General features: G+C 44.0%; 2 protein-coding genes across 4 annotated transcripts; one reads left to right on the plus strand and one right to left on the minus strand.

Annotated features, from left to right (window-relative positions):
- Positions 1-754: 754 nt before the first annotated feature.
- Positions 755-8,006, minus strand: ovch1 (ovochymase 1). The gene is made up of 13 exons (XM_040048386.1): positions 7,808-8,006; positions 7,504-7,599; positions 6,685-6,868; positions 5,050-5,125; positions 4,405-4,594; positions 4,186-4,325; positions 3,904-4,054; positions 3,786-3,827; positions 3,426-3,645; positions 3,164-3,321; positions 2,979-3,077; positions 2,708-2,841; positions 755-1,616 (listed from the first exon to the last, which is right to left on the minus strand). Exons 1-13 carry the CDS (start codon positions 7,845-7,847, stop codon positions 1,455-1,457), a joined length of 1,692 nt encoding a protein of 563 aa, XP_039904320.1. The 5' UTR covers positions 7,848-8,006; the 3' UTR covers positions 755-1,454.
- Positions 8,007-8,040: 34 nt separating this feature from the next.
- On the plus strand, positions 8,041-23,682 carry parp12b (poly (ADP-ribose) polymerase family, member 12b). Of its 3 annotated transcripts, none has more exons than XM_040048391.1 (9): positions 8,041-8,212; positions 8,669-9,334; positions 19,520-19,655; positions 21,207-21,471; positions 21,915-21,986; positions 22,631-22,757; positions 22,832-23,000; positions 23,107-23,227; positions 23,554-23,682. In XM_040048391.1, exons 2-9 carry the CDS (start codon positions 9,000-9,002, stop codon positions 23,667-23,669), a joined length of 1,341 nt encoding a protein of 446 aa, XP_039904325.1. In that variant the 5' UTR covers positions 8,041-8,212; positions 8,669-8,999; the 3' UTR covers positions 23,670-23,682. The 3 variants fall into 3 exon arrangements, with proteins under 3 accessions (XP_039904325.1, XP_039904327.1, XP_039904326.1); XM_040048393.1 differs by having other exon boundaries at positions 8,883-9,334; XM_040048392.1 differs by lacking the exon at positions 8,041-8,212 and having other exon boundaries at positions 8,262-8,789; positions 8,883-9,334.
- Positions 23,683-23,794: the final 112 nt, after the last annotated feature.

Below are 23,794 nucleotides of genomic sequence, written 5' to 3' on the forward strand. Positions count from 1 at the left end.
CTTTTTAAATTGAATTTAAAAAAATCTGTTTGCTAATTTGGGATTTAAAAATAGTTTTTTGAAATTAGATTTTTATTGAGAGTTTAATAATATTTTGTGAAATCCAACATGAATTTGAAGTATTTATTAATGGATCAATCATTCATTTTAAGTGTTTTAATTTTAAACTAAATTGTTAAATAATAAATTACTGTATTAAATAAATACAATTAAAAATCAATTTATAAATGCATATTTTATTGCATCCCTCTGGACTGGAATAGCTGTTGTCTTTACATTATAAAGCCCCTTGTTGTGATTTGTTGCTCTATAAATAAAGCTAAGTTGGCTTTACAGTCACATAAACAGCACACTCTGCTTCTATGATCAAGTGTAAATTCTATGATTATCAGTGTGTTGCAGCTTCACCCTGTGGAGTGATGGAGAACTGCAGGTAATCTTCACTCTAAATCCTCAGAGGTGGATGTGTTATTTTTACGTTTAGATGTAACTGATTAATTTGACCATTATAACCTGTCAGGAGTTGGTCTGTTGATTCATGTTGTTTTGTGCATTTTATGTTCAATATAGGTATTTGTTGTGCCTGAAAATGAACAAATAAATGAATGAAATGAATGAATGTTGTTGGTTACACACATAAAAGAAGCTCTGAAAAAAGCTTGAATTACACAGTTAAAAAAAAATAAACAAGCAAATATGATATCATAAAGTTATAGCTTCAGATGAAGTGAAGACTCAAAGTTGCCCGTCTCAAAGTCAGAGTTTGTTCTACCTCTGTTTCTTCCCCTTTTCATCTCCACTTTACCTCAGTAGTTATCTTGCCTGTCAATGAGGTGATTTTACTCACATCAGAAGAGCTGGAGGAGGCAGCTGGCACAAAGAGGTCTGGGAGTCTGCTTGGACTATGGAAGGACCCGGAGAAGCAGCAGGAAATAATGGATTTATAGATATGCATTTACTATAATTACCCTAAAACACTTAATAAGGACTTATTGGTGAGTTTGAGCCAAGTCTTTTCTACAAAGTTGCAGCTTTTGCTTTGGGTGTTATTTAAGGCATTTCCTGCTGTGCCTGTGGTTGGCATGAAAAGAGGATGATGCAGCATCTGTAACCCAGTTTATGAAGCTGCTCCAGAGTCCAACGCATCAGCATTAAAAAAAAAAAAAAAAAAAAAAAAAAAAATCAAATCCAGATTCAGACTCAAAGACGCGACTGTATTTAAGAAAAACAAAGACGTGTCAAAGAAAACGTTTCTGATCCTTTTTATAGCAAGGATCAATGATCTGCTTCCACAGACCGATACTGACAGATTGAAGAGATTTATAATAAAAACAAAAATCTAATTTAAAACTTGGAACCATGGCTGACCAACCAACCAGATGTAAAACTGGAACATCTGGACTGAATGTGTGATGAAGAGTAAAAGTCAGCTTGATTAAAGAGTTTATTCTCAGTCAGAATTTGAAAATCATCTTTCTGATCCACGACTGATAATCTGACACTCTGGTGAAGATGGCTGGCTTCTCTGAGTCGCAGTGCCAGCTGCCCCATGTGACAACACCAAACAGGAAGTAGGTGCCATATTTCTGACAGAAGAGTGGTGCTCCAGCGTCTCCCTGCAGAGACAAAGAGTCAGTTTCTCCTGATGGTTAACACACACACACACACACACACACACACACACACACACACACACCACACACACACACACACACACACACACACACACACACACACACACACACACAAGGGCTGAAGGTCTTCCACGTCAGCCATGTTGGATCCATAAATATTTGGACAATGTTTTTGTTAATCAACATTGAAGTGAAGACTTTTAGCTCTAAATCAAGAGGTTTAACAAAATATTACAGTAACTGTTTATGAAGTACAGACATTTTTATACTCAGCAGGCCTAACCTTCACGGCCAAGGCACAAAATATGAATGATGAACATTTATTGATAATGAAGCAGCAAACTAGACCCTCAGTTGGGCATTAAATACCAAACTGAAGGCAGAGAGCCAGAAAGCATCTGAAAGTGCTGAAGTAAAGACCTGCACAGCATCACGAGGAGGAAACACAGCAAGTAGTCAACGGGGATTTTTATAAATTTGAGAAATTGTTCTTATATTTATGCTATTGTTCAAGTACTTATGGACCCAGCTGGAGCTACAGGCTCATGAACCTCAGACTTGGAACATTTCCTTCTGGAAGAAACACTGATTAAGGTAAAACCCAAGCAACTTTTGTAAAGAGTTAAAGAACAGCTTATGATTACAGAGAGGCACCACAGACTGGACATGGGATCGTGTGGTTTAGAGTCGATCACCGTCCCTAACAATGAGGAGTGTCCAGATCATCAAAATAGCTATAGGATTTAAAAAAAAATTGTTTATCCTCCCTGATAAATGTTTAAAATGGAAAATCCACAACCTGAAATCACCTAAAGCACCTCAGTGATGTCATTTCTCTTTCTTCACAAAGCTTGTGTTCAGTGATGCATCTTTAAGGGAAGAGGATGTTTCACTGATAAATTACATGGATGGATATCCATCCATCCATCCTGTATTAATAGCTTTACAGGTGGTCAAAACAGCTCCCACCAACACTGAACATTAATGGTATCCACTGCTGTGTGCAGTAGATGAAGTTGTGCCGGACAGCTGTGCTTTGAAAGGAACACCAAACCGATGTCGGGTTTAGTTACCATACAGGATGTGGAGCCTGCAGGATGTGAACAGATGTGAGAGTCAGTGACGAAGCCTCCCCATTTCTGCCTGCAGGAGGTTGCGTTGACGAGTGTGAGCCCAGCGTGATGCAGCCGGTCTGGATCAACACCCTCTACCAAATTAAGAAGGGTCAGTGTAAAGTACGATCAGGATACAGAGGTCTGAAGTCCTGTCACATGACTCTGATCACACACCAAACCACTGGTTGTTCCTGTTCTGTATACTATGCAGGAGGAATGAGGATGTTACCTTTCGCTTTAGTTGCTCCCCAGCCAGCTGTGATACAAGACCAGGTGTCATCCAGGTCGTCATCCTCATCAGGGACACAAACTGGAGACACTTCAGAACCTGTAGACAGAGTCAGGGCACAGTGAAGACTTCTCAGACACAGTGAAGACTTCTCAGAGTCAAATCTCCTGAAGGTTCAGGCTCACCAAGTCTGGCAGCACTGCTCAGGTGAAGCAGTGCCAGGTTAGACTTCGGGGGGAAGCCCGTTTTCTGCGGCGGGTTAAAGACTTTGTCCACCAGGATGGTTTGAACTGGCAGGAACTTGATGTCATGAAGCCCCAAAACTGCCACATCCTCTTTAGCCCTGCAGTAGTAGTAGAGGTAGTAGTCAGTAGGAACATTAGCAGAGCTGACACGTGACAGATTACACTGCAGTACTGGAGCCAGTATTAATGGTAGCAGGACTACCTGACGCCGCAGTGTTTGGCGGTGATGACCCAGTGGGGGTGGATCAGAGCGCCGCTGCAGTAGTGGCGACCATTAAACTGTAGGCTGACCTGCCAGGGCCAGAGGAAGGGGCAGGACTCAGTCACATTCACCACGGACAACACGCCGTCCACAGACAGCGAGATTTCGGCGAGGCCGGGAGTCTGATCACAGCTGGAGCTCTGCTGCTTACCGCACTCCTCTGTTACCCCCACATGCAGGAAGGGACAAAATAGAAACACCTGAACTACATGTTGATACACTGACTGGTGGATCTTCTGTTGCAGTTTAAAGATTGTGTGATAAAAAAAAAAAAAAAAAAAAGAAAAAGAAAAAGCTTACCTTCCTCTATGAGGTCATCTTCAGACACTTGAGCCTGATCACCTGGAAATGGAAGAAGTCCTTCAGAACAGACTCCACCTGCTGCAGGTGTAGAAAGGTTGTGGACTCTGAAACTCACCCATGGTGTCAGACATCCACTGAACATGCTGCTGCACTCTGGTGTACACTCCAGGTCTTTTGGCTCGACCACAACCCACCCCCCAACTCACCAAACCTGCCAGCTCATACCTGGTGCCTGTGAAGCAGGACAGAGGACCTCCAGAGTCCCCCTGACACACAAACAGGAACACAGACACCACACGAGTTTCTCAATACTCTCCAGATACATGCTGACTGAGGTTTCCTGGTCCACATGTTGAACATTCCTTGTTTTCAGGCTGCACAGATGTTCAGCTTGTACCTGACAGGCATCCAGTCCCCCTTCATCCTTCCCAGCACAAAACATGGAGGGCCTGATCCTGCCTAGGTAGTACTGGTTGCAGGTATCCGAGGGCAGGATGGTCACATTCACTTCCTGCAGTCTGTTGACTCGAGGGCCATCTGGTGATGGAGAAAGAACAAAGGCTCAGATCACACCTGAAGAACCCCAGCTTCCTGTGTACAGCAAACATTTCCTCACTCTCTCGGGTGGAGCCCCAGCCAGTGATGGTGCATTTCATGAGCAGAGGCAGCGGCGTCATCCAGATGTCGATGGGTCTGACGAAGTGGTTGAACTCCAGTGGTTTCTCCAACTTCACCAGAGCAATGTCGCTCTCTTTAGACTCAGTGTTGTAGCTGTGATGAATGAAGATCATGGAGACTCCCACCAGCTAAGCAGAGAGATGGGAACATTTTCTCATCTCACATCAGGACGATTGTCTGTGCTACCTCCGAGGAACCAAAGAACCAAGAGAACACAGCCTGGAGCCTAACTCCGATCCCACCCAAATATCCACAGACCGAGGCTCCTCAGCACCCCAACAATAAATGACAGTGAAAAGCAATCATATTATTATTTCTCCTTAAAACATCATAAGCTATGCAGTCAATGTCTTAGGTTATTACTGCTGTTTTTGCAAAGTGACAAAAATCCTTGTGCAGTGTGTTAGCACATGATGGTACGACCCACATTTTAAGTTTTGTTCTAAGCTGTCCATCGGACATTTCAGAGGGTCATCAGTGAAACCCTGGACACAGAGTCACTGCTGTCTGCAATGCTGCTCGACTGATCAGCCTTCAGCTGACGTTTTTGATGACAAACAGAGTTTACAGTTCAGTGCCTGACCTGCTCCTGAGGCTCCTCAGCTTTATCCAGGTCATGTTTTCCAGCAAGAACCATCCACAAGGATACTTTATTATGCCTGTAACACAAGTCATGACATAATACTTAGTACTGATGTATTATTGTACAGTCTACATTACAACATAAAACACCTCGGGGTGACTGTTACTATTATACTATATAAATAAAGTTAAACTGAGCTGACTTAGTTTGACATGTACTCAGTAAGATAAGATATAAGATAAGACTGTATTGATCCCACAGCAGGGAAATTTGTGCGTTTCCTCAGCTCAGGTACAGATATCAGAAGAAAAACACAAAAAATACAAATAAAACACAATAAATACAAAATAAGTAAAATAATACACTATAACGGTAGCACACACAGTATGTGATTATGGATAGAGGGTTGTGGAAATATGCAAGACATAAATTTCACTATTCTACCATATCTATTACTAAGTAATAGATATCTATGAGTATAGACATGTACACACTAAATATACATATGTATACATACACCTGCACATGTCCATACATATAAAGGTACATTATGCATGAAGTGTGACCGTAGATGTCCACAATGTCCAGTGACTCATGACATTGTGATTGAGGAGTTATAGAGTCAAACTGCTGTTGGGATGAATGATCTGCGAAAGCGCTTCTTCCTGCAGCAATGGTGTTTCAGTCTCTGACTAAAGGAACTGCTCAGCACATTCACAGCCTCATGTAGAGGGAGATGTTGGTTGTTCATGATGAATGTCAGCTTTACTAAGATCCTCCTCTTGCCCACTGGCTCCAGAGGACATCCCAGCACAGAATAAGACCTCCACACCAGTTTGTCAGTCCTGCTCCTGTCCATGCATCCGCTCCCCAGCAGGCCACTGCATAGAAAAAGGCAGATGCTACCACAGTGTCATAGAATGTCCTTAACAGAGTCCTGCAGACTCCGAAGGACCTCAGTCACCTCAGCAGGTGGCGTTGACTCTGGCCCTGCTTATACAGGACATTTGTATTTGTAGTCCAGGCCAGTTTATTGCTGAGGTGAACAACCAGGTACTTGTAAAAGTCCACAATCTCAGTGTCTTCTCCTTGGATGTTAACCAGTGTTGTAGGGGTTTACTTCCTCCTGAAGTCTATGACCATCTCCTTTGTCTTGCTGGCGTTGATTTGGAGTACGTTGGTCTCATACCAGCCAACAAAGTCAGTGATGACCCTCATCTATTCCTGATCATTCCTGTATGATATGCATCCGTTGATGGCTGTATCATCTGAGAAATTCTGTTGGTGGCAATGGTCCAAATTATAACAGAAGTCCGAAGTATACAGGCTAAACAGGAAGGGTGAGAGAACCGTGCCCTGTAGCACCCCTGTGCTGCAGATTACCACGTCGAACACAGAGGTGATAAACCTGATCCTGGATCTGTCCTGGTGTCAGAGAAGGTTGTTCTGAGCCAAAAACGCTCTAAATGTATTACATGTACTACTGCTACCATCTGACCAGGTCTAACACTGGAACCCTCTCTGAACATCTCAAACTATTCTAAACCATTTACCAAAAAAAAAAAAAAAAAAAAAAAAAAAAAAAAAAAAAAAGCCAACTGCAGAGGCTGCGACAAAACAAACGTGACCTCTGACCTTACGAAGCAGTGGGCAGCAGAGATGACCCACAGCGGGCTGACGATAGCACCCCCGCAGGCTGGCATGGAGGCGAGCTGCAGGGAAACCTGCCAGGGCCACGAGTGAGCCCAGGCCTCCTGACCCCCGATGATTCGGGTTTCCAGCTCCTGCTCCAGCATGAAGAAGCGCACCCCGGCGAGGTCTAAGGGCAGAGGTCAGAAGAGAGCTCAGCTAATTATTTCAGATAAAAACTGTTCAACCGCCAATGTTACAGAAAAATGACCATAAATACATAAATAAGCCAACGGGTTTAAGGAGAAACTCCAAAATAAAAGCACAGGCAGCATGGTACAACATATAAAGAGTTAAAATATTTTCAGCACCAATTTAAAAACATGAAACATTTTTTATTTGTCAGTGAAGATCTGGCAGGGTTTCACAGGATTTTACTGTTGCTGTTTTAATACAAACTTACATACTTTAAAGTAACATTTCTAAATTATCTTTAAAAAGCATTTTAAAAAAATATTTAAATCATATGCGTATAATTCTTCCTCTTCAAAAACTAAAATATTTCCATTTTATTACTATTACAAGCCTATAACGATAACAAAATAAAAATATTTGTAAAAGAAACTTGTTATATATATATATATATATATATATATATATATATATATATATATATATATATATATATATATATATATTTTTTTTTTTTTTTTTTCTTTTCATGAGGCCATTTTATTTTTATTTCTCATTTTACTGAGCATCTTTCATATCACCGGGTTCCCACGTGTAACGTAAAAACCTCGGACTCGTTAACGCGTGGATCACCTGTGAAGCCGAAGCGTGCGGAGAACAGCGAGCTTTCCTGCGCAGTTCCATTTACAGTGGGGTTCCGCTGATTCTGGATCTGTGTCGAACCTCCAGCTGCAAACAAAATATTAACAGCTGTAACGCACAGCAAACATAAAAACCATTTAAAACGGTTTTGGAGTCGCTGTGTCTTCAGGACACCCTCAGGTGTAATAGTTGTAAACTCTGAATCCAAAAACAGTCCTGCTAGCAGGTGACTGATCAGGCTGCACAAACACAAACCAGCAGTGTGTGTGTGTGGTGGGGGGGAGACTTGTCTCACCTGTGTAGACCGACAGAACACAGACGACCAGCAGCAGCATGTCTGTCTCACGTTCACCCTCAGAAGACTTACAGGCTTCACGCTGCTGAGCTTCACCTTCATCAGCCTGACCTGTGTGATTGCACACACCTGTACGAGACCCCTCCCCCCACTGTCAGTCTGCAGCATTCAGTGTGACAACAGGTGGGAGACAGGTGAGTCCTCCAGTGTCTGTGTTGTCCCTTTTCCACTGAGGATTTCAGTTCGGACCCACTTGCATTAGAAGACTGGTACTGCTGATGTCAGCGTCAGTGGGAGGAGCTTCTACCAGAAATTGTAGCTGGAGCTGGCTTTGCGTGTGCACGCGTCACTGGATGGAACAGGCATAAAATCAAAGAGAGCGCAGTCCCGCTGATGTCGCTGGAGGTGAGTAGAGTGCGCAGCTGTTTTTGTGTGTTGCTGCAGCAGCCACATCACGGCGTGGGGCCGTTTGAAACAGCAGGTTTTTGTGCGTGACGCTGCTGACTGACACAAAAGCCTCTGAATATCCCACCATTCAGAAACGATAGCAAGACATCAAGTCCGAGGTCTGAGTGGAGCATCAGGTGTTGTCACCGGTAACACAGTAAAATGGACCGTGACAGTCATTTTATGAAGAGTTTCAATTTATGGTTCATGGCGCTTGCACACAAACTAGACAAAGCTAAACGTTCACGACAACCACGAGCTCAGACTGAAGTAACGACGTCTCTCGTGGTGGTCCTTTGACGGAGCGAGCAGTGTAAACACGTCTGCACAGACACGCCGTACACTGCTGCACAGACAACTGGATGATGACATGGTGAAATATATCCTGCATGTAAGCTTTATGAACGCTTTCAGTGAAACACTGAGTGACGCGTTTACTGCCGCTCATAAATGTAAGTGATGATCCAGTGATGAAGGACCAGAGCTGTGCTCGAACCAGAACTCACCTGCTCCGGAGAGAGAGACAGACACTTGGGTTTGCAGTTTGTTTATTAATGTGACTGACATGTATTTTACTTTATTTCCGGTTGTGTTATATGGTGCTCGCCTGTATTTATTATTGTGGCAGTGACAAACTGATGAGGCTCCGCGATCAAACGTCACTGAGAGCGGAAGCCCGGCTGTCACATGCTTGTCGGTCCGCCTCCCCCGTCCTCAGTCGGAGTCTGGACGCCGAGCAGAGAGCATGTCTGAGTGCGACCGAGTGATCTTTGAGGCCACCAGGCTGCTGTGCGCCGCCGGAGGAGCTCTGCGGCTCCCGCAGCTATACGAGGAGCTGCGGCGACTCTGTCGTGTCTCCGAGGAGCTCCTCTGCAAGCTGGTCTATGGGCATCCCCGCTTCCTGCTGGTCCGCGGGCCGGAGACGGATGGCTGGCTACGCCCCGAGGACTGCACGGTGCTGGCGCAGACGTCACTGCGCGTGTGCGTGAGCCACAGGCTCGGGGAGCCGTGCGCAGACTGTGACCAACTGCACCTTTGCAGATTCTACATCTACGGAACCTGCAAGTTCGGCAAGGGCAGGTGTGTGTGTGTGTGTGTGTGTGTGTGTGTGTGTGTGTGTGTGTGTGCGCGCGCGTGCGTGCGTGTGTCTCTCTCTCTCTTTCACACACACACAGAGGCTGAACGAAAGTTAAGGAAATGAAACAGAAACAAAGTTTCCGCCGCAACATCTTCATCATCTTCATCATCCACACATCAGCCTTATTACCATCTTCATCATTATTCTTCTTATTGTTGTTGTTGTTGTTGTTGTTGTTATTGTTGTTATTGTCGGTGGTGGGTGTTGTCTCTAAAGCTGACAGGAAACAAGCTGACACCTGCTGCCAGACGTCACTGTGAAGTCAGCAACCAGCTGATTGTCAGATGAGTTTTGTTTTCCTGAGAAATTAGACCACAGGAACAGGGGCGGATCTAGAGACATTTTCTTAGGGTGGCAAAGAAATCAAATGGGGTGGCAAAATCAAAGCCTTTTTTTTTTTTTTTTTTTTTCAAACACATATGCAGGTGGTTACGTATGGTTAAAATAATTCAAATGCAGTAAGTATACACGTTTTTCATATAAATATAGTCTATAACTTAATTATTGTCTGTAGCCCACATAATTAAACACTTTAATTACATAAAACATGTGAGTTTTGATGTTATGTACTGTATAGCCTGTATAATAAATAAATATGTAGCCCAATAAGTATAAAATCCAGAAAGCTACACAACATGGGGCGGTTCATTTACAAACACAAGTCTAACTTAAGTTTCACACTGTTTTTTGTTAGAAAACAATCACATTGTTAGATGCTTAAATTACACAAAATGTCAGAAATCTGCACTGTCATGAAAATTTAAACCTAATTTTTCATGATTTGTTGGATTAACCCACTGAGGTCTGAAATACAACCGGCCATTTTTGACTCCTTTTGAGTTTACATTTGTATTTCACCCTCAGATTGTTTCATTTTATTTTTTTCCCCTTGCCTTGTTTGGTATCATTCTTTTCAGCTCAACTGAATTTAGTTGTTTTTTTCACTGACATACTGCATTAGTATTACCGATCTGAAATGACACAAAGAACTTAAAATCCTAGTAGTATTTCTTTACTGTAAAAACAAAACAAAACACACAGACATGTTGAGCACATTTTTATAACTTGAAATGCAAATATAAAATGTACATTTTGTAAACATAAACAACAATTTATCTATAAAAATTATATTAAACTATATTATAAAAATGCGGCCAATACACCTGCCGTTTTTTTTTTTTTTTTTGATTGTTTGTTTGTTTTTTTCATTTTTGTACAACCATTTTAAAATATTACTAAAACTAAAATGAGAGAACAATCAGGTATTGCAATAAGATGTGTGCCAGTAAAAAAAAAAAAAAAAAAAAGTTTGTCCACCAAAATACAGAGGAGAACAGCACAGGGATAAACCTGCAGGCCTGACAACAGGAGGTGTATCACTCCGCTGGTTTTCTACTCAGTGTTTACGTTCCAAATGTGCCTTTGTGACATTCATTAGTGCCCTCACTGACACATAAAACAAAACAATGACTACACAACACACTAAGTATACACTCCACACTAAATATCACAAATCTCCCACATCGTAAAACTCTCTCGCTCGCTCTCTCTCGCTCTGTCTCGCTGCCGTTACCGTCACTCCCAAAACTCTCCCCTCTTCCTAAACAACCAAATCCCACGTGCTGACTTTTTTTTTTTTTTTTATATTGGTCAACATGGTACATTTTTCCACCGATAGGAAACATGTGGCTTTATTTCTTTCTTTACGGTTTTCGTGCTGTCCTTAGAAAACGCTTAAAACACACACACACAAAAACGTGACGACAGTATTTAGAAAAAAGCCTGGCTTATATATATTATCATAACTCTGGATTTACTGGCCTGTAATTAAAATATAAAAACTTTGAAGTCCGAACTTTCAATGTGGGCTGAAATAGAGATTGAGCGTGGCTGCAGCTTGTTGCTATGTCAGCTTACATCAGTCATGTGCAGTGGGGCGGTCCTAGCCTGTTTGGTGCCCTGGGCGGACACTCCCCCCCCACCCACACACACACACACACACACACACACACACACACACACACACACACACACACACAGACAAAACATATTAAGTATTGTACATTAACATAAAACTGTTGCGCGCGCGCGCACACACACACACACACACACACACACATGAAGAGAGAGAGAGTATGCATAGTATGCAAACGGCTACCAAACAGCCATCATAATTCGTCATACAATGAGAACAGGACGAATCAACAATGACTAGTTAATATTAAAATCTGTAACATAATGTATTGTTTGGAATTTAGTCTGTTACTGTTGCTATTTTTACCATTTCTTCTTGGAGCAGCTGTAACGCACATAATTTCCTTAGGGATTAATAAACTATTCTGATTGTTTCAGGATGACCTGCCATTATCCAATGCAGAGGTGTGGACTCGAGTCACATGACTTGGACTCGAGTCAGACTCGAGTCATTAATTTTATGACTTTAGACTTGACTTGAAAAAATGTTCTAAGACTTGTGACTTGACTTGGACTTTTACACCAATGACCTGGGACTTGAATTGGACTTGAACCGGTTTACTTGAAAAGACTTGATATTTCACCCCAAATATAAAATTTAACATGCATATTATATAGAGATTGAAAATGTGACGTCATTCAGGGGTAAAACCGCAAAGGATTCTGGGAACTCGTGGCAAGCGGTACTAGCGCACGCAGGCTTTCAATTGAAATCAGTCACACAGCGATAAAAAAGAAACACAAAAATGTCAAGAAGCTGTTGTATTATTAACTGCAATAGCCGGTCGCATGACAGCCACGGGAAGCCGACGGGTAAAGAGATCGGTTGTTATCGGATTACGTCGTTGAAGAGAAATTGTTCGAGCCATGTTTCCGAAGTAACAAAGAGGCGACGGATGGCCTGGATTGCAGCCATTCAAAGACCAAATATAACGTCCCAGAACACTCCAGCTCACAGGTTAGTCTGCTCCAAGCATTTCCACAAAGGTCAGTCTGCTGTTGTAGTTAATGCGTCATTTTCATAACATAATTGGTGATATAGGTTACAAGCAAGTCTGGCGCTGAACAGAAAATGTCGCGCTATGCTCCTTTGTTTATTGTGCATAAATAGTGAATTGTCCTGGCACAATATTGCGTTTCGCTTCTGTTATTATGGTACAGTGACAAAAACATATACTTTTATTCACAGGATAAAACAGTTGTTTTGTATCACTAATTGCCCAGTACGATTACAGCATACAGTATTATTGTCACTGCTACATTTCTGTGATGCTACCAGAAATTATTTCCACTGCTAATTAATTACCGTTGAGCTTAAAGGTCCTATTAATAAACGGTTAACGAATGTGTATTTATGACGACGATTTGTGAGACTGGTAAACTTATGATATGTACGATGGTCTTTCGTTCTACACGGTGCATTTCAAGGTCCTGTACCCATCCGTCGGTAAACTGTACCTGGGCTTGTTGCAGTGACCTGAAGTTACTATCCGCATCCAAGAATAACATGCAGCTTATCTCAGAACTGTTGGTGAAAATTATTCTTGGAGCTAGGTTTAATTGAGCTGCATTTTAAAGAGGTGCAATTTCACAATTTGTGTATATTTTCTAAGTTCACTATTTTGTCACTATTTTAGAAAAACACAGATTTAAAAATTACATGGTCTAATATTTACATTTAGCATATAACTGCAACATTCTTTTTTCGGTTTTTTTTTTATTTTTTTATAAAGACTCGAAAGGACTTGAAATTCAAAATTTCAGACTTGTGACTTGACTCGGACTTTTACACCAGTGACTTGAGACTCGACTCTGACTTGCCTGACATTACTTGAGACTTGACTTGAGACTTGAGGATAAAGACTTGAGACTTACTTGAGACTTGCAAAACAATGACTTGGTCCCACCTCTGATCCAATGACACATCTGCTTACCTGCATCTTTTGCTCGTTTCTCCTCCTCTTCTTTTTTCTTTTTCTAAACTGAGCACCTGATGAATTTGAACTTTTCTTGTCCATCTTCCATTGGTTTTAATTTTTCACTCCAGTATGAACACCCATCCCTCAACCCAAGGATCACCACAATATAATCTAACACACCTACACCTTAGTTCACAGATTCACTTTGTCTAGGGTGCATTTCTGAGATTTTACACAACCCAGGATTCAAATCATGAATACATAATGGGCTTGGATTTACATCATTATGAATGAAATGTGCTCTATTTGGAAGCAGCAGGGCTCTCCTCCCCTTTCGACGGGTTGTGTGTGAGACTTTAAATCATCAAACTGTAAATTTTAAATTGTTATTGATCCCTTTACCCCTGGTCCTAAAGTGTATATTTATTTTCTTACTCTTCTTATATATATTGTTTGTTTACTTGCACTGCTGTAACTGGAGCCTCGTCGTCTCGTCTCTCTATATACTGGCCTGTATGTAGCGGAGATGACAATAAAGTTTACTTTGACTTCAGCAGCGAGCAGGCGCAGCGAGGGCTCTAGCGCTCACTTTTTGTGTATAGAATTTCGTAAAAACATCGGTGCAAATTATAAGTCTGTATCATAATGTCTGGTGTTTTCATGTTTGTTGGTTTGTTTTTGTGATATCCTAAGACTAAGGAACCACGGAGACCATGTTTAGCTCACAGTTACTTCTTTATTAAGAGAACCGGGACATACGCCCCACAGACTGAAAGCTCTCCAACAACTGTTGCCCCCTGGTGGACAAATCCCTGCCACAACATAACATTCCTCCCCCCTTAAACTGGAACTACTCTGTAGTTTTAATCACTACAGAAAATACCCAGAAACAAAAACTTCACCTTTATAAAAATGCAACAACCCCATCCCCAGCCTTTATTGAAATTTCACTCCGTAATAATGAACCTTTAGTCCAACAGTCTTAGGTTAACCTATAACAGTTCACCGTAATCATGGCACAAAGTCTCTCAGGTGCTCCGGCGGTCTCTTGGTTCTTTGCGATCGCCGTATCCCCGTGGCAGGTGATTCCAGTTAATCACTACTCTCCATATGTGGCTTCACCACTGGTGTAACTTGCACCTCCATGTGTCTCTCATCCTCGTCTCCTGTCTCAGCGCTGATGTTTGGGGCTGCCTTTGGGGGCTCGCCTGGGTGGCCTTCAGGCATTCCTGCTGCCAGGCATGGCTCCAGGCGGGCAAACAGCTGATCGACGTGACGCCTCACCACTGTCCCATTGCCCAGCATCACCAAGTAGGAAACAGGCCCCGTCATCTCCTGTATAAGTCCTGGTATCCATTTGGGTCCTCTGCCATAGTTTCTGGTATATACTGTGTCTCCAATAACAAACATGCGCTCCTTGCCATGTCTATCATGATACAGTCTTTGGCTATTTTGTTTTGCTGTCACTTTCTGTTTCAAGTCAGGGTGTATGAGATCAAGAGTACACCTCAACTTCCGGCCCATCATCAACTCAGCGGGAGACTTCCCTGTTGTGGACTGTGGTGTGATTCTGTAACTAAACAGAGCCCTGTTTAACTTGGTTGCCAGTGTGTCTCCAGTACTCTTTGAACGTTTGAACTGCTCTTTCTGCTAACCCATTGGATGCTGGGTGATATGGAGCGGAGGTGACGTGAGTGATTCCGTTCTTTGCCATGAACTCTTTAGTTTGTGCACTTACAAAACACTGGGCATTATCTGAGACCACCATCTCAGGAAGGCCGTGCGTGCTGAAACAGTTTCTCAGGCAGTCTATGGTTGCAGCTGCTGTAGCGGATGGAACTGGATACACATCTAACCATTTGGAGTGGGTGTCCACTATTACTAAGAACATTTTACCCCAAAACGGGCCCTGCATAATCGATATGTATCCTTCTCCAGGGCTTTTCTGGCCACTCCCAGGGGTGTAGCGGTGCCTCTTGCGGCCTGTGTCTATGTTCTTGACATGTACTGCAGGACCTCACCTTGTCTTCAATGTCATTCTCCATATGCGGCCACCACATGTAGCTTCTGGCCAGGCCCTTCATGCGGCTCATTCCTGGGTGTGACTGATGTAGCTGTTCCAAAAGGGGGCATCAACCTCGTTCTGGTATCACCACCCTCGCCCCCCCCACAGCACACACCCATCCTGCACACTCAGCTCCTGTTGTCTCTGTCTGTAGGGCTGAAAATTAGGATGCTGCGTAGTGGGCCATCCTCTCAAAGCATACTCACGCACTCTGGAGAGTATGGGATCTTTGGTTGTCCATCTTTGCAGCTGCTCAGATGTCATCACGCCCTCCTGGTCCTGATCTACCATCAACACTTGGTCCTCAGCTGCCACCTCTTTAGGGAGGTTCTCTGGAAGAGGGAGACGACTCAGACCATCAGCATTACTGTTATTTTTGCCAACTCTGTATTTAATGACATACTCATAGGCTCTTAATAACACCGCCCATCGCATGATCCTCTGTGACGCCATCTGAGGGACGGCCTTCAACTCATGGAACAAAATTATCAATGGCTTATGATCCGTGATAATCATGAACTTCCTTCCATACAGGTACTTATGAAAATACTGTACACCAAATATTACAGCCAATCCTTCTTTATCCAGCTGTGAGTAGTTCTTTTCTGCTGCATTCAGGGTACGCGATGCAAACCCAATGGGTTTTTCCTGACCATCTGGCATGCGGTGAGCTAGTACTGCTCCCACTCCATAGGGGGACGTATCGCAAGAAAGAATTAAATCCTTTTGCTCATCATAGTGTACCAATACACTGCTCGACTGCAACAGTTCCTTTGATTTGCCGAAAACCTTCTCCTGTGCTGGTCCCCAACACCATGGTTCACCCTTTCTCAGAAGCTTGTGCAGTGGGGCCAACAGTGTGGACAAGTTTGGCAAGAACTTATTATAGAAGTTCAACAACCCCAAATAAGCTTTGAGCTCTGTCACTGATTTTGGGGGTGGCGCCTCCTGCACTGCTTTCACTTTTGCTGGCACTGGATGTAAACCGGTCTTATCCACCCGATGTCCTAAAAATGTCACTTCCTTCTCCATGAATTGACATTTGCTCCTTTTTAAGCGCAGGCCCGCCTCCTCCAAGCGTTGCAGCACTCCATCCAGTGTTTGAAGATGTTCTTTGTCATTCTTTCCCGTCAGGATGATGTCATCCAGATACACTGCGACATTGGTCAGACCTTGCAACACACTCTCCATGGTGCACTGAAACATGGCAGGACTTGAACTCACACCAAACGGCAACCTGGTGTATGTAAACAAACCCCTGTGTGTGTTCACTGTGACATACTTTCTAGATTCCTCATCAAGTACAACCTGTTGATATGCGTGACTCATATCTAACTTGGTGTATTTTTCTCCTCCCGCCAGCCCCACTATCATGTCCTCCATTCGTGGAATGGGGTATTGTTCTACAGGCGACACCTTGTTAACAGTCAGTTTGTAGTCACCACAAATTCTGGCGCTGGAGTCTGGCTTTAGTATGGGTACAATGGGTGCGGCCCACTCTGAGAATTTCACTGGTTGGATGATCTTCTCCTCCAACAGTCTCTCCAGTTCCTGCTCCACTTTCTTTTTCATAGCAAATGGAACTGATCGGGGCTTATAGAAGCACGGTTTGGCATCACTGGCTACATGTATCTTTGCTGCAAACCCCTTCAGCGTTCCCAACTCATCCTTAAACACTGTTTCATGTCTGGCCAGTATCCGCTGTAAGGCATCATCTCTGCCTTCTATCTTATGTACAGGTTGCCAGTCTAATTGGAGGGCCTTAATCCATCCCCGACCCATCAAACTAGTTCCAGCCCCTTCAACCACCACCACATCCAGTTTTTTTTTTTATTTTTATTTTTTTTACTGTCTCTGAATTCCACCTGCACTTGGGCTGCTCCCCACACGGGTACCTTGTGGCCTCCATACGTTCTCAGTTTGATTCCACACTTGCTTACTTTGGGCGCATTACTGCCTTCAAAAAGTTTTTTTAAATGACTCCTTCAACATGATGGTGTAACCACAGCCTGTGTCTACTTCAAATGTCACATTCTGTCCATTTACTTTTAGCTTCTGTCTGATGGGTTCTTCCCTTGGGATGCTAATCTCCTCATGCACATTATACATAGTCACACTTGCCTTTATGTGGTGCATTTCAGCTCCTTCTTCCTCACTCTCCACATTCTCCTCTTCCAAGAAATGGGCTTGTTTACCTTGTCTGCCACGCCCTCCTTTTTGTTCCATTTTCATTCGGCAGACCCTTTTTATGTGTCCCACCTTTCCACAGTTGTGGCATTTTTCTGAAACAAACCTGCAGTCCTTGGCCACATGATTTAGCCCTCCACATCTGTAGCACTTCCTGACAACCTGTTGTGACGTCGAGCCGCCGTCCTCCATCTTGTTCACCGCTCCTAATCCTTTAGTGAATCGCGACTGTTCCGTCATGGTCTTCAAATCCACAATGTCTCTGTTAGCAGCCTCCATTGCTTGAGCAAACTTCAGCGCCTTTTCAAATGTTAGCGAATCCTCTGCTAACAATCTGCGCTGTATTCTGTCGTCGCTTATTCCACATACTAAACGATCCCGCAGCATCACCGTCAGGGAGTCTCCAAAGTTACAGTCCTGTGCGAGCTTCCTCAGCTCCGCTACATAATCGCCCACACTTTCCTCCGGCCTTCTATTCCGTGTGTTAAACTTCCACTGCTGCACAATTTCACTCGGCTTAGGGCGAAAATGATTGTTCAATAATCCCACCAACTCAGCATAAGAACGATCCCCTGGCTTGACCGGACTGAGTAGGTTCCTAATCAGGGCATAGGTCTGTGCGCCCACGCAACTCAACAGTACCGCTTGCTTCTTCTCCTCCTCCTTAATATCATTCGCCACAAAGAAGTAATCCAAAATCTCACAATATTCCTCCCAGGATTGCAGCTTGCTGTCGAACGGTGCCACCGAGCCCAAAGTGGTAGCCAGTATTCCACACCGAGGGTTACGCTCCGCTTCCAACAGATGCTAGTGCTGTACCAGTTGCCAACCTCAGTTCATAAGTCACTTATCACGGTGTAACTTCACAGCAAAACCTGGCTTTTACTCTCGTTGCCATATGTGATATCCTAAGACTAAGGAACCACGGAGACCATGTTTAGCTCACAGTTACTTTTTTATTAAGAGAACTGGGACATGCGCCCCACAGACTGAAAGCTCTCCAACAACTGTTGCCCCCTGGTGGACAAATCCCTGCCACAACATAACAGTTTTTATTTTGTTTTATTTGCGATTTGGTTATTAGATGCCGCTTCAGCCAGTCAGAGAATCCCCCGCCGCCCCGCCCTGTCCTCTCTGCGCCGCAAGCAGCAGGCGCACCTCGCAAATGAAGGGCGCCCTTACTCCCAGCAAATGGGCGATAGAAAACCGATCGGTGCCTATGCCATTCCCAATATGCACTGGCATGACGTCGAGGCAGCATGAGTAGGAGCATTTTCTTTTTTCTTTTTTTTTTGCCGATGCCCGTGATGCCGCCCCCCCACCACGATGCCGCCCCGGGCAACCGCCCGTGTCGCCTGTATCTAAAACCGCTACTGGTCATGTGATTTGGAGGTGCAGCGTGTCCGTGGACCACAGAGGATTAATAACACTCACCTTCCTTCCATTTCCACAGTGTAACATCCAACCACTTGTTTAAAAAGCGAAATTCCCATGGTGTTGTTCAAAATGTGCTCTGGCACAATCATAACCATCGCTTGCTACTGAAAACAAGAAAAAAGCCGGTCCTGCTATGGGCTGAACCATTTGTTAATGGTGGAGGGGGGAACACTATGCAATATATTCAGTTTTAGCATTTATATTCACTGTAACTACGCTCAAACTGTTAATGCTATCTTATTTTAATAAACAACACTGTCATATGCAAAACTGGGGTGGCACTTGGGGTGGCAAGGGATTCTTTTAGGGTGGCACTTGCCACTAGGAAGTTTCACTTCCTAGTGTTTGCATCACCATGCTAACTGATTCTGCAGACAATCATCACAAACCAGCTTCAGTCCTGAAAACACTCACCTGCTACAGCATGCACCACTGATCCATTATCTATCTGTCTGACTGATTGATTGACTGATGGACTGATTGGTTGATTGACTGGTATTTACAGCGGGGTGAGAGGAGCTGATGGTAAATGTACCTCCTCACAGGAAACCATGTCGATCGTCCCACGACCTGCGGTCTGATCATAACTCCAGGCTGCTGAAAGAGTGCTCGCTGCAGCAGCTAAACGAGGACGAGCTCTTCCTGCTGCTGCTGCTCAACGACCCGGCGCTGCTGCCCGAGGTAACGCCCACACCTCACTCACCTGACGTCACAGGCTGTTCCTCAGGAGACGTGCTCAGTGTTAGCAGATGAGACGACTCTGCCCTTTACACAAGAAACGCAACTGTGCACAGATTCGTGGGACGCTCCTGAAGAAAAAAAAAAGTGAATAAGAAAGTGATGAGACGCAGCATGTATGAGATCACCATGGCAACAGGCTCACCATTTATTTGCCTCTCATGAGGACACAGAGCTTCTTTAGTCACGTAACATCCACAGAAGAAGAAACTGAAACTGAAAGTAAAACAAAAAAAACAAAAATCAAAAATGAAAATCGAAAGTTGGACATGACCGAGGATCCTCAGGTAACCAGAAACTAATGCAGGGGGGTCATTTTACACAGCGGGCCACATAAAGCGAACTTTGACCTTTTAAGTGGGTTGGACCAGTGAAACTTTTGTCAGTGTTCTCAGCAGGGCTGAAGACCCGACTTCCGCGTACTGACCCGCCTTTCCCTGTTAATGCCCTACCTGGCCCCCTGGCAAAACTTTGCTAGACCCGCCCCTGCACAGTTACCAGCTGTCAGCTATGTAGAACAAGATCCTGGTGTTATTTGCCTCTCAGAAACGGTTCATAACTTCCCTTCAAATCATTCCTGTCACCTAAAAGGTAAACCTGTTTCTCCACCACCTGTTCAACTCTGATGATTCAGTAAGGACATCTCCTGGTTTCATCTTCACCACATATCCAAACCAGCAGCTGTTACAGCTGTGGCTCCAACAAACATCAGCTGATACTAGAAATTAATATTAAAGAAATTCTAACAACAGCTGATCAAGCTTAAACGTGCTGCTGTTGTTTAGCGCAACATCCGGTGGTTTCCTCTTTCTGGCACAAAGTGGGCCAAACAGGTGGGCCAAAGAGAGATGAGACTTGAGACAGAAAAGCCAATCAGCTGATCATTGATCAGTTTCATGGTTGAAGTAGCAACATGAGAGGGAAGGGGAGAGAATGAGAGAAGAGGAGGTAGCTGACAGCGTAAGGACACAGTATAACTCCAGCGTTGTGTCTCTTTTTTCATTCTAGCTGAAGTACGGGACAAATCGCGTTCCTTTTCACCGCAATACGAATGTATTGTAATTGGTCCAGCCCAGAGTAGATCATGACCAATTGGCCAATCCACCACCTTCCATTGTTTATACTGTTACAAAACAAACAAACAACCCAAAACAAACATCGGCCCATTAAAAGCGAGAAATCACCATCCACCTATCAGGCAAATGGAATGCCCGATGGCCAGTCCAGCTGTGACTGGCATATGAATGTATCTCACGGGCTGTAAGTTTGACAACCCTTACTCTAATCATTTATGTATCCTGTTTAGCCGAGTCTGCATTTACTTCATCACTTCAACATTTGTGACGTTTATGACAAACACTGCTTTTAAGGGACTTACAGTAAAACTGTGATTGACAGCTGGATCCTTAAAAAAATCACACACACTCTCTCTAACCCAATCATGAAGGCTCTGTATGTTTTCTCTCTCTCTCTCGCTCTCGCTCGCTCGCTCAGGTGTGTGTGCACTATAACAAAGGCTCGGGGCCTCACGGCTGCTGTAGTTTCCAGGGCGACTGCACCAAAGTGCACCTGTGCCAGCACTTCGTGCAGGGCGACTGCATCTTTGGAAAAAAGTGCAAACGGTTGCATGCCGTTGACGAGCACGGCCGCCGCATGCTGGAGGAGAGAGGACTGAGCTGTGACATCATCCACAACCTGCCTTCCATCTACAGCAACATCCACCAGCTCAGAGCGGCCTCCATCTCCACCACCTCCATGGGTGAGACTGAAGCCTGAAACAGAACCTGCTGATCCTGAGAACCTTGACCGTCTAATCACTGTGAGGATAGAGGAGGAAACCTGCTGATCAGGAAAAGTCAGATCAGTATTAGAAATCTGCTCCATAAAAGGAGAAAATAATTCCATAAATATGGAAGAAAAAAAGCCTTTTATACAAGCGAATACTGCCTCACAGACACAACAATGTCTCCTCACTGAAGTCATAATTACCAAAAATATAAATAATGTTACGAAGCTGGTGTTTCAGTGTGATAATCTGATAATGCTACACAAATATGAGGAGGTTATCCATATACATTACCCAAGATTCAGATTTCATACATGGCGTTCAGTGTCTATGTGTGTGTTATTACCTGATTACATGTTACTGACGTGAACACAAGGAGGCGCTCTGTACCCTGACTTCGGCTCTTTATGTTTCAGACATTGTTCCTGAGCCGTCTCACCCTCTGGAGATCTGCTTGCACTTCTTCAGGAACAGCTGCAAGTTTCAGGGTGAGTTCTCCTACTTTCTTCATGCGAGGATCTGATTGGCTGAGAGGAAACGGCACACAGGAAGTCTCTTTCAGCCTCCTGCTGTGCACTTAGTCGTGTGCATCCAGTAGGTGGCAGCACAGGGTAGAAGTACAGACTCCAACATGAAGCTGACTCACTCTTTATAAATAAAGATTTATTTGTTTTCTCACTAAAACCTAAAATATTTTTCGTGCCTTGCTGGCATCTGATTGGTTTCTCTGGAAACATACAGTTTAAAATATCAAATTTTCTCAATTAAATCTTCTTCAGTGCAAATATTTAATGTATATACATGACATCATGTTCAAAAGAGTTGAAGTTTATAAATTATATTTTATTCAAATTTGTCTTCCTAGATAACGTTTTCTGTCAAATCTGCCAGTGGGGAAAAAAATTTATTATTTTGTGCTCATTGTTTTGATTTCCTTTATTTTTCATGTGTACAGTCCTGTTTGATTGTGTGATTTATTTTTAATTATTAATATTTTATTATTAATATCATTTTTGTTATTTTGTGATTGTATGATTGTGTGATTTTTATGATTTCCTGCTGGTTGCGCTGAGTTTTCTGTGGGCGTGTTCGTGCTCATTGGCCTCGCCTCAGTCTTTCGGTCTCTCTGCAGACTCGTGCCGGCAGGTGCACTTCCACCTGCCGTATAAGTGGGAGGTTCTAGATGGCAGCACCTGGACGGAGCTGCAGAACATGGAGGACATCGAGCGAGACTTCTGCGACCCATCCAGGACTGAGAGGTCAGAGGTCACAATGAGTGCAAGTTGTTGATGTTTTTCATGCATCAGCCACTCACAGCTGCCATGTTTTTCAGCGCTGGTGTTCAGACCATCGACTTCATCACGATGACTCGAGGGATGCAGCCTGTTCGCCGTCTCTCCACAGTTTCCTCCATGAAGAAGCCGTTATACTACACACTGACCACCAAATGGCTGTGGTACTACAAGGGGGACCGTGGGAACTGGGTGGAGTATGGAGAGTTGGTGAGTTGGAGCACCTTTAGGATCACTGTGTGGGAGCGAGCTGTAGAGGAATACAGAAAATGTTTATTTAGCTCCAGGTCTGATGTCTGTCTCATACATCCTTCAGGATAAGAAGCTGCGCTCCACATCGGAGACATCCTCCACTCTGGAGGAGAAGTACCTGTCTGACAGAAGAGCTGAAGTCAGAGTGGTGAAAGGCTACAGAGAGTACATCATCAGCTTCAAAGGTACTACTTCCTGTCACCTGCATCCCAGGTGTAACTGTGAGTTAATGAAGTGGTCAGGTTAGGCCCAGAACAAGTCCAGCATCCCTCCATGTGGGGACTCACAGTTCCACAGTGAGGGCCACAGTCAGGGCAGGAAAGTCAGAGTTGACGATTCCAACAGAAACTTCCAGAATCCCAGAATGAAGTTTTGGGAATGTCCCAGACACAATGGCATGCCCTGATTCAGCACATAGACACATCCCAGCCTTTAGGCTTCAGGTCCCAGTGTGTTCCTCTGTTACCGCTTCCTGATGGTGTCTAAGCATGTTCTCTCTCTCTCTCTGCAGACATGTACCAGAGGAACCACAAGCACAACACCAAGAGGAAAGTCCGCCGTCGCCCTTGCTTCGTCTCCCGGGAGGAGGTGGAGAGGCAGGTGCCGGTGTTAGGAAGTCAAATGTGACCCGATTATGTTGACTGGACCAGGCTGGGTGCCTTATCACAGTAGCAGGTGCTGCTGCTCAAGATTTCATCACTTCCTGGACGTCTGTAAATGATTACTGATGCATTCACTGAGCATATTAACCA

Source organism: Simochromis diagramma, unplaced genomic scaffold (genome assembly GCF_900408965.1).
Source record: "Simochromis diagramma unplaced genomic scaffold, fSimDia1.1 OVJJ01000557.1, whole genome shotgun sequence".
NCBI lineage: Eukaryota > Metazoa > Chordata > Actinopteri > Cichliformes > Cichlidae > Simochromis > Simochromis diagramma.

Bases quoted from the DNA above. Each gene is read 5' to 3' on its own strand.
- ovch1 (XM_040048386.1), bottom strand. From the start codon at position 7,847: ATGCTGCTGCTGGTCGTCTGTGTTCTGTCGGTCTACACAG. The intron at 3,828-3,903 runs GTGAGTTTCAGA...TTCCATTTCCAG, and splicing joins GTGGATGTCTGACACCATGG to GTGATCAGGCTCAAGTGTCT. The intron at 3,078-3,163 runs GTGAGCCTGAAC...CTCTGTCTACAG, and splicing joins GAGCAGTGCTGCCAGACTTG to GTTCTGAAGTGTCTCCAGTT.
- parp12b (XM_040048391.1), top strand. From the start codon at position 9,000: ATGTCTGAGTGCGACCGAGTGATCTTTGAGGCCACCAGGCTGCTGTGC. The intron at 23,001-23,106 runs GTGAGTTGGAGC...TACATCCTTCAG, and splicing joins GGGTGGAGTATGGAGAGTTG to GATAAGAAGCTGCGCTCCAC. The intron at 23,228-23,553 runs GTACTACTTCCT...CTCTCTCTGCAG, and splicing joins GTACATCATCAGCTTCAAAG to ACATGTACCAGAGGAACCAC.